At 42.3% G+C, this 10,689-nt stretch overlaps 1 protein-coding gene across 2 annotated transcripts; it reads right to left on the reverse strand.

Moving 5' to 3' along the window:
- Positions 1-3,736: 3,736 nt before the first annotated feature.
- On the reverse strand, positions 3,737-9,484 carry LOC120977651 (DNA dC->dU-editing enzyme APOBEC-3G-like). Of its 2 annotated transcripts, none has more exons than XM_040405676.1 (3): positions 9,451-9,484; positions 7,041-7,450; positions 3,737-3,949 (listed from the first exon to the last, which is right to left on the reverse strand). In XM_040405676.1, the coding sequence occupies exons 2-3, from the start codon at positions 7,420-7,422 to the stop codon at positions 3,852-3,854; spliced, it is 480 nt and encodes a 159-aa protein (XP_040261610.1). In that variant the 5' UTR covers positions 7,423-7,450; positions 9,451-9,484; the 3' UTR covers positions 3,737-3,851. The 2 variants fall into 2 exon arrangements, 1 of the variants encoding a protein (XP_040261610.1); XR_005773945.1 differs by lacking the exon at positions 3,737-3,949 and adding an exon at positions 4,865-5,898.
- Between the last annotated feature and the right edge of the window lie 1,205 nt (positions 9,485-10,689).

Raw genomic sequence — 10,689 nt, forward strand, 5'->3', positions numbered from 1 at the left:
TCCACCCATGTGGGGTTAGCCTAAAAATTCCACTGTGTTAAATAATAGACATTCACTCCAAAGAACCTAAAGCCATAGGAGTGATCATTCTCTCTGTTTTGTGTCTTTTCCATGTATTAATTTTCTATAGGTTGGGTCTACCATTGTGGTAACTAACGGTGAAGAAGGACACCATAGAAGAAGTGGTCCCTATAGTCAGCTGTAGCGTGATTTTAGTCCGATGGCACTAGCACTGTATTATTATTTTTTATCCAAAATTAGACATGCATATGTTAACGATGTCCCCTAAATGTGTTGGCATCCTAATTAAAGGGGTTGTCTTATCACAGACAGACCCTTTTAATATTGAATTTCTGGCGGCTACTGGGGGAGGCAGAAGCCAGCCAGACACTTTACTGCAGGAGAAATGTACTATTACATGGTGGCCATGAGTAGTGTATTGTATACAGCCCAAATACACACATTTTCATCCCAGAATGTATCTTTTTCTGTCAGTATCTGGATGTATACACAAGATCCCTTACCATTATTTCTCTCTTTTTTTTTTTTTTTTCCCCGCAAATGTAAGTCACAAATTATATGATGAAACTTTTTCTATGGTCCTGTGTGATTTTCTTACAGAATTATATGTTTACTAAGCCTATAGTTTTCCTTTCCCTGTAAATATTCATCACATCAATAACATCAGTCCCCTCAGCCCTCCTTAGGCTGCTCTGCAAGTGGAGGCAACCAGTCCTGTTCATATTTTAGGACAGGTTGCTGGCAGACACTTTAAATCATTCCTTCAGAACCCCTTTAAGGAATGAATGCTAAGCTATCAGTAGTAGTAAGTCAGAGAAACTGGACTTGGTGTACTTTCTCTTGGAGACACCAAGTCATCCGACTGGCTTTCTCTGTTCAAATGATGTGTTTAAGGAATCTCCAGCATTAAATACTGGTGTCTCATGCTTCAGTCAGCATAATCTGTGTATAATGCCAGAGTTTCCACGTCATTCGATATGAGAGACAGTCGGATGACTAGCAAAGCCTCTTCAAGACAAAAACACACGTCCAGTTGCTCTGACTTATTACTGCTGATATACAAACCGGATTCCCAAAAAGTTGGGACACTATACAAATCGTGAATAAAAACTGAATGCAATGATGTGGAGGTGCCAACTTCTAATATTTTATTCAGAATAGAACATAAATCACGGAACAAAAGTTTAAACTGAGAAAATGTACCATTTTAAGGGAAAAATATGTTGAATCAGAATTTCATGGTGTCAACAAATCCCCAAAAAGTTGGGACAAGGCCATTTTCACCACTGTGTGGCATCTCCCCTTCTTCTTACAACACTCAACAGATGTCTGGGGACCGAGGAGACCAGTTTCTCAAGGTTAGAAATAGGAATGCTCTCCCATTCTTGTCTAATACAGGCCTCTAACTGTTCAATCGTCTTGGGCCTTCTTTCTTGCACCTTCCTCTTTATGATGCGCCAAATGTTCTCTATAGGTGAAAGATCTGGACTGCAGACTGGCCATTTCAGTACCCGGATCCTTCTCCTACGCAGCCATGATGTTGTGATTGATGCAGAATGTGGTCTGGCATTATCTTGTTGAAAAATGCAGGGTCTTCCCTGAAAGAGATGACGTCTGGATGTGAGCATATGTTGTTCTAGAACCTGAATATATTTTTCTGCATTGATGGTGCCTTTCCAGACATGCAAGCTGCCCATGCCACACGCACTCATGCAACCCCATACCATCAGAGATGCAGGCTTCTGAACTGAGCGTTGATAACAACTTGGGTTGTCCTTGTCCTCTTTGGTCCGGATGACATGGCGTCCCAGATTTCCAAAAAGAACTTCGAATCGTGACTCGTCTGACCACAGAACAGTCTTCCATTTTGCCACACTCCATTTTAAATGATCCCTGGCCCAGTGAAAACGCCTGAGCTTGTGGATCTTGCTTAGAAATGGCTTCTTCTTTGCACTGTAGAGTTTCAGCTGGCATCGGCGGATGGCACGGTGGATTGTGTTCACTGACAATGGTTTCTGGAAGTATTCCTGAGCCCATTCTGTGATTTCCTTTACAGTAGCATTCCTGTTTGTGGTGCAGTGTCGTTTAAGGGCCCGGAGATCATGGGCATCCAGTATGGTTTTATGGCCTTGACCCTTACGCACAGAGATTGTTCCAGATTCTCTGAATCTTCGGATGATGTTATGCACAGTTGATCATGATGATAGATGCAAAGTCTTTGCAATTTTTCGCTGGGTAACACCTTTCTGATATTGCTCCACTATCTTTCTGCGCAACATTGTGGGAATTGGTGATCCTCTACCCATCTTGGCTTCTGAGAGACACTGCCACTCTGAGAAGCTCTTTTTATACCCAATCATGTTGCCAATTGACCTAATTAGTGTTAATTGGTCTTCCAGCTCTTTGTTATGCTCAAATTTACTTTTTCCAGCCTCTTATTGCTACTTGTCCCAACTTTTTGGGGATTTGTTGACACCGTGAAATTTTGAATCAACGTATTTTTCCTTTAAAATGATACATTTACTCGGATTAAACGTTTGATCTGTCATCTACGTTCTATTACAAATAAAATATTGACATTTGCCATCTCCACATCATTGCATTCAGTTTTTATTCACAATTTGTTTAGTGTCCCAACTTTTTTGGAATCCGGTTTGTACCACGAACTGGATGAATGAGAACCTTCACAAGCATGGAGGCTCAGTGGTGACTGATTAATGACAATGAGACCAGTTTCATTGTCTGACAATTTCGATAATTCATGCCCCGCTATTTTTGCGGTTTTAGAAATATTTGACTTTTGGCTTATTAAAATAGTTGAGGGAGTTATTCATGAATTGTTAATGATGACCTATCCCAGTACCCCTGCCGATCAGATGTGCCAGGGAGCTGCCGCCCTCACTGGAGCTGTGGTGAGCACAAACCATTCCTGACACCTTTCCAAGCAAAGTGCCATACTTTGAATAGCGGCTTTGCTTGATATTGACTTGAATGGAGCTGAGCTGCAACTAGGCCATTTGACCAATGTATGTTGACATCACATGGTCTAGCAAGAGGCCACAGCGCTCACGGAGTGCAGGCCTCCTCTAACAGCCAATCTAATATTGATGACCTCTCTAGAGGATAGGACATCAGTATAGATCCCTGGATAACCCCTTCTGTACTTCTATCTAAATATGTCAATCAGCTGCTTCTACAGCCAACAAGATACTTGTATGAGTCTGGCACTTCCCGACATCAGAGTGGATGCCACAAAGCAGGAAGGCTTCTCTGGTTGGCTGACAGCACAACTTCTAAGATCTCGGTAACGTACATAGGAGAGAGGGTCCCAAACCAAAGAGCAAAATGGGGTCTCTAATATAATGCCTGGCAGACTCGGGATCCTTGGGCAGATTTCCCACCCCTGGTTTGCTAATATTATAGAAGGCGGTCTGGAACAGGTTTTCGGCGCCCAGCAGCAAAGGACATGGAAATAAGGCATCGTTTCTCTTGCCTCAAGTATTTTACATGTGCCATTCATTTAAAGACATCTTGAACTTTCAGTTAAATTATTGTGTCAAAGGAGCATTTTAGACAAGTTTATAATTTGTAATCGCATAGTATAATAATACTAATTCATTTATGAGAATAACAAGCCTGTTAACACTGATAATAGTCACAATAAAATATTGCAGAAATAAAGGATTATCGAGGTAAAAGCTATGATATATAAATACATGGAGCCTGTTCTGACCAAGATCATAGGAAAAAAAAGTCATCTTTATGTATTTCAGGAGAATCCATGTTCCTCCGTCTCTCCTGCGCATATCAGAAGATGGGTAGGATTTTGACTAGGAAGCAGTTTGCTGATACAGAAAGTTCATTCTGTTGACGCTGTCTGTAGAGGAGTCCAGAAAATTGAACCCCCATCCCCCAAGCCTTACTTTATCTAAAGATGGAGTGAAAGGTCGCAGAAAGGGTTATAGGTTATAAAAAAAAAGTATTTGCAAAAAGTCAGTCTTCAGTTGAGTGCTGCAATTTAGAAGTAGGTCTATTTTCACCAGACAATAATATAAGACAACTTGGGCCACTCAAAGTCATACAACTAATCCTAAACAGGACAATGAGCCTTAAAGGCTATCTACACCATTGAGGGCATTCTTTACTATTGCTTTGAACTCATTTTGAATACATATTAAAAAATGTTGAGCCTCTTTCTCTCTACGGCCTTGAAATTCTCTAGTACCAGGCTCTGTATTTTGTTTGCCATCAGGCAGCTCAACTGAAGACTTCTCTAATCTCTAACCTCATAAACATTCATGGTTCAATTATTATCTTACTGATAAGAATGTGGCTTAAAGGGGTTATCCCATCTTAGACAATGGGGGGCATATCGCTAGGATATGCCCCCATTGTCTGATAGGTGCGGGTCCCACCTCTGGAACCCGCACCTACAAGGAGAATGGAGCAGAGAAAGTTGAGGAGAGCGCACTGCACATGCGCAGCCGCCCTCAATTCATTTCTATGTAGCCGCCGAAAATAGTCGAGCGCTGGCTCGGCTATTTTCGTCGGCCCCATAGAAATGAATGGGAGCGGTGGCCGCGCGTGCGCGGTGCGCTCCCATTCGCTTCAATGGGAGAGGCGGGGAGCTGCGCCTGGTGGTGGACGGACCCCGGGGTCCTCCAGCCGCAACTCTCCCCAGTTCCTTTCTCCTTGTAGGTGTGGGTCCAAGAGGTGGGACCCGCACCTATCAGACAATGGGGGCATATTCTAGCGATATGCCCCCATTGTCTAAGATGGGATAACCCCTTTAAATATGTATTTATGACTAGTCATATAAGGTTTATTAGATGACCAGCACAAAGTGAAAATACAATTCACACAACTAAACAGTTAACCCTTTGTGACAGCTGAATATTTTTAATGAAGACCAATTGAAAAAATATTTTAAGCCCAAAATGAGTAAAAAGTGTACATATCCTTTAAGTCACTTGCCAATCCTGCATTGAACTTCCAAAGATATGGAATCTTTTGATGCCGTTAATGCATCCTTTACGTTGCTGAGGATTACTTCACCTCCCGCTGATCTCAAGTCGTTAGAGAAAAACAGTTGACGAAAGACAAATTCAACCCCCTCAAGTTTTAGGATGTGCCCAACTCTAGTTTTGCTTGTGTTTCTTTTGGAAGAAGCAAAAGCAAAACTGGGGTTGGGCACATCCCAAAACTTGAGTTGAATGCTGATTTTAATCTGATATGCACTTTTTATTTTGTGTGTAGAATAAATCCTGAACTGAAGGCCCTTCACCATTGGTCTCATTTCCCTGCTTTCCGAGTCTAAAGGACTTTCATTGCTGTGGGACTTGAGAATATCATTTGGAGCGGAAGTAACTGTTAGCAACATAGCAGATGGATTATCTGCATCAAGAGGTTCAGTATCTTAGACAGTTATAAGGGTTCTGAAGTTCTTTTTAACTGATAATCTATCCTCTGGACAGATCATCAGCATCTGATTGGCGGGGGTCCGAAACCCGGGAACCCCGCCGATCAGCTGTTTGAGAAGGCAGAAGTGCTACAGGAGCGCCGTGACTTTCTGTCTGTTTCCCTCAGGCCAATAATGTCACTGGCCTGGGCAGGGCTAATCTCTGTTCACTTGAATAGGGTTTAGCCCCACCCAGGCCAGTGATACTACTCGTGATATCACTGGACCCCCGCCGATCAGATGTTGATGATCTATCTAGGGAATAAATCATCACCTAATAAGAACTGCAGAACCCCTTTAATGAGAAATTAATGCATCCAACAACCACTGACTTGCCCTGTAATAATTTCTGTTCAAATTTTGCCACGAAATAAATGATCCTGTAGTTTTAACAAAGTGATTCCAGCACCATCGAAAATCTAAAAAAAAACAAAAAAAAACGCAAATTTGTATCTTTTTTTTTGTGTTTGCATCCTCCAAGTCCTTGCCCAGGTGTTTATTCTGTGTGCCTTAAGGCTATATGCACCTTTAGGGTAAATTTTATTATTATTGCATTTAACTCATTTTGAGCTAAAAATCTTTTTTTCTTTTTTTTTTCCCAGTTGGTCTTTATTAAAAAAGTTTAACCACTGTCTTTGTGCTACCTTGAGTTTATCCAGTAGCAGGATCTGAATTTTCCCTCTGTTCCATCAGGCAGCTCATCTGAGAGGCTCCTTATTTGACCTTATAAACACTTATTATAGTTCCATTCTTAAGTGTTTATGACCTTTTAGTAATTTAGAGAGAACGTTTATTAGATGACCATGACAAAGTGAAAGTAAAAAGTACCATTCACACAGCTAGACAAACTGTTAACCTTTGGTGACAGAACAGCTCAATATTTTTTAATAAAGACCAATTGAAAAAAAATATTTTTAGACCAAAATGAGTAAAATGCAATTATGAAAAAAAAGACCTCTGATCAGATTTTCATTGTCTATCCTAGGGATAGGCCACCAATAATGGAATCGTGGACAACCACAATAAAGGGGTATTCTAAGACACCAAAAACTTTTAAATATGTTAGATAAGAGCAGGAATTGTGAAAAAAAAAAGATGCCTTACTCGCCTATCCACTCCCCTGCCGTTCCAGCACTGCCGCTGTGTTTCCAATGCTGCAGTGATGATATCATCAGCTAGCCTACATGATCGCCATAACCAATCATTGGCCTCTGCTATTACGTGTGAGTAGACATGGACATAATCTCTGCAGATAGACTGGCACTGCCATGATGACTTATCCTGACTTCTTCAGTGATTGGCTGCAGAGGCTACGTGGGGTAACTGGGGACATTATCACTGCAGTGCCAGTAACAAAGACCACCATACAGCATTGGAGTGCAGGGAGCGGAAATTTACGGCATCTCTTGTTATTTTATAACAATAGTTTTTTGGGGTCTTGGAAAACCCATTTAAGTACGCATTAAGACAGGTCACTCCCAGATGATGGGATGAGGGTTGGTAACTAGAAGATCCTCAGAACTTGGCTGTAGGGGAACTCTCATTGATAGACCATACTTACCAAAGTTACACATTACACGGATATTCACTCCTTTTTGATGAAGTTCTCGGACCATAGTCTTTGAGGTGAGATCGTAGACCTTGGCAAATATGATGTGCAACTTGACATGAGGGTTATTGCGAAGGAACGTGTTCAGCAAAATCTGAAGGCAGCGATCGCAAGGACTCCAGGAGATGTACCATACAAGAGTGCATTGCTTCCAAGCATCTCGAAACCGTTCACCAAGAAATACTTCTTCAGCGTGGGACTCCCCAGTGTTGGTCAGGTGTCCGAAATCAATTAGTGTGCTCTGATCATACACCTCATAACAGAGATGAGTCGCGGGTGGACTTGTATGTAGTCCATAGTGAGAGTAAAACATATCAGGAGGCATCAAAATCATGACGGTGGAAAGGGCTCAAATAGCTGGCCTAAAGAAAGAGAATTTCAAAAACAGGGATATTATGAAAAAAGGAGACACAGACACGGCACTTCTCACAGCAGAGAGTTTGCTATAGTTGTATCTAGACTATTGAATGTGAGCTAACTACAAGGACTGGCAGCACAGATATTTTTCTTCTTGTCTTGATCATTTGCTACAATGTATCATTGTAGGTGAAATGTATCAGCCTGGAGTTCTGGCTATATTCACACTCAGCAGATTGGTTGCAGAAATTTCCGTGACTGAGAACCAGTTCCTTTAATCTGAAAGGGGTTGTTTTGGCACCAAGCACATGGCAGATGAATGGGAACAGTTGGAAAACTTTCTCCCCAAAAATCTACCATGTGTGTATTCACCCTTAGGGCTCATGCACATGACTGTTGCCGTTTTTGCAGTCCGCAAAACACGGATACCAGTCGTGTGCGTGCCCACGTCCTGCCCTCTATAGAACCGTCCTATCCTTGTTCCTAAAAAGGACAAGAATAAGACATGTTCAGTTTTTTTTTTGGGCTGCGGAACGGACATACGGATGCGGACACATCTTTTAAAGCCCCATTGATGTGAATGGGTCCGCATCCGACCCACAGAAAATACGTTCATGTTCACGTGGCCTTAGTCACAGATTCCATCAAAAATATAGGATGAGAAAATCCATAAAATGACGCACTCCCTAGCGGAAACCCGGCAGGGCCTGTTATGGTCAATGGGAGCCATTTGTCTCTGTTAGTGTCAGTTATGTGCCGGATCCAGCCCTTTTGTTATTTCCCTTGTTCTTCACTGTGAGGGTACGGCCACACGGTCAGGTTTCCTGATGCAGGTTTGGAAAACAAAACCAGGTGAATTCATAAAGAGAAGTCGTAGCTGTATATTTTTTCTCCTTTTATGATCTTCACCTGATTTTTGCTTTGAAAACTGCATGCGTAAAGCTGACCTTGTGACCATATCCTTACAGCGGTATTGTAGACACCATCTCGGGTCTATACGACCAAAAATTGGCTCTAAAATTAGTCTTTTGCAGTTGACCTGATGTGTTTAAAACACTAGTCATGAGTTAGGAAAATCCATCCCTGTAAATAAAATCTCGATTATTTTTAATTAAGAACCAAGTCAATTTTGGCAACAATGTTTTTGTGCCTTTTTTGTATTTTGCCATCTATATAGCCATAGAAGTTTTATCTTTATTGGCAACAGTTAATATTTTCGGGTCTTGTTTTCATGATGTGCACCCTGGGGTAAAAATGCCATAGCCGCAATCTGCAACTTTTTCCCGCTCACGGCAAGTCTAAAAATGGTGGCGTGGGCTGTGAAGGGGGCAGGCTCGTTTCATTCACCATTTTCTATGCCTGGTTTAGAAGTAGAAAATGGTCTAAATGTAGGACAGCAAGGAATATATCGTACATTTAGAAGTGGCAGGGTATCCACCGAAGTTATGTAGAGTCTGGCGCCTCTACATAGTGTTTTGGTCAGTGATTTTCATCAGTGATTGTGAGCCAAAACCAGGATTGAAGCCTCCACAGACATAAGGTATAAGGGAAAGATCTGCACCAGTTCTGTGTTTAGACCCTCACCTGGTTTTTGGCTGGAAATCACTGACCAAACACTGATGTGTGAATGAGGCATAGTACAGTACCAGCAACCTGAATGAGATTAGGCAATTCTTATGTACATTTTGCTTTTTTTTTCTGTGCAGAAATTAACCCGCCGTGCGGATTTTGAAATGTGTAGCATGTCAATTCTTTGTGCAATTTTTGGTGCAGATTTTGCCCTTTTCAATGAAAGGCGGAGATATGCAGCAAAACCGGATCAAATCTGCACCAAAACATGCAATTAATGAATATATTTTTTGGTACAGATTTGGTGCAAAAACACATATAAATCCACATGAAAAGCTGCGCAGAACTTCTGTTTTGAAATCTGCACTCATGTGCAGGAACCCTTACACACCAGAAATACATCCAGGCCCCTCTTGAATTCCTTTATTGTACTCACCATCACCACCTCCTCAGGCAGAGAGTTCCATAGTCTCACTGCTCTTACCGTAAAGAATCTTTCTATGTTTGTGTACAAACCTTCTTTCCTCCAGACGCAGAGGATGTCCCCTCGTCACAGTCACAGTCCTGGGGATAAATAGATGATGGGAGAGATCTCTGTACTGCCCCCTGATATATTTATACATAGTAATTAGATCTCCCCTCAGTCGTCTTTTTTCTAAAGTGAATAACCCTAATTTTGATTATCTTTCAGGGTACTGTAGTTGCCCCATTCCAGTCATTACTTTAGTTTCCCTTCTCTGGACCTTCTCCAGCTCTGCTATGTCTGCCTTGTTCACAGGAGCCCAGAACTGTACACAGTCCTCCATGTGTGGTCTGACTAGTGATTTGTAAAGTGGTAGTGTGGCACACCGAGCATGAGTGCTTGGCCTGTGTTCTGGTGACTCGGTGCTCCCCCTTATTCAAACAAATAAATGTCCCTTATCTCCCTCTCCATCTTCCCCCACATCCTAAACCAGACCACCGCCATAAACTTCTTAGTCCCTGACCCAGTGGTGACAACGATCACTGGCATCCACGACACTTTATATAAACATGTCTGTAAAGTGGACAGCTTCAAAGGGGTTTATTACTTTATGAGGGGAATGCTTCCGGAGGGTGGGGGTAAGCTGCTCTCCACACCTCGCTGTCATCGGGAAAATCCAAAAATCTTACTTCGGTCATAACTCGAAAATACAGCTCAATAGAGATTATTGAGGTACGCCATTTTAACGGTCAGGAGGTGACGGTGCCACACATACCAAAAACCACCCACTTATATTAAATCCTGGCTCAGAAAATCAATTCTTCTGATTGGGGTCACGTGGACACCCCCTGTTTGGTACCCCTGTGACCCCAATACTGAGAGCTGAAAAATGAGCCCACAATTATCGGGTGGGCATTCTCCTGTGTAGAGTTAAGGTCAGAAATCCATTTTAGACCAGATGTCAGCATGACTGACCGGTCATAAAAGTCACAGCCAACCCATATGCAGGGATCTCCCTGCACTTTTTATTATCGCTCCGTTCTCCCGGTATAGGCTCCGGTATCTTCAGATTTTCGGCTCAACTGGGAGGAGTCTGCTCTTGTTCTCCTGGGCGTCTCCTTCTCCCAGGCTGGAGTGCTGGCCAATCGCAGCACTCAGCTCATAGCCTGGGAGAAAAAAAACTCTCAGGCTATGAGCTGAGCGCTGCGATTG

This window comes from Bufo bufo, chromosome 8, assembly GCF_905171765.1.
Source record: "Bufo bufo chromosome 8, aBufBuf1.1, whole genome shotgun sequence".
Classification (NCBI taxonomy): domain Eukaryota; kingdom Metazoa; phylum Chordata; class Amphibia; order Anura; family Bufonidae; genus Bufo; species Bufo bufo.

Excerpts from the sequence above, each read along its gene's own strand:
- LOC120977651 (XM_040405676.1), bottom strand. The coding sequence starts at position 7,422 with ATGATTTTGATGCCTCCTGATATGTTTTACTCTCACTATGGACTACAT. Across the intron at positions 3,950-7,040 it reads CCGTGTAATGTGTAACTTTG|ATAAAGTAAGGCTTGGGGGA; the intron begins GTAAGTATGGTC and ends CTCCATCTTTAG.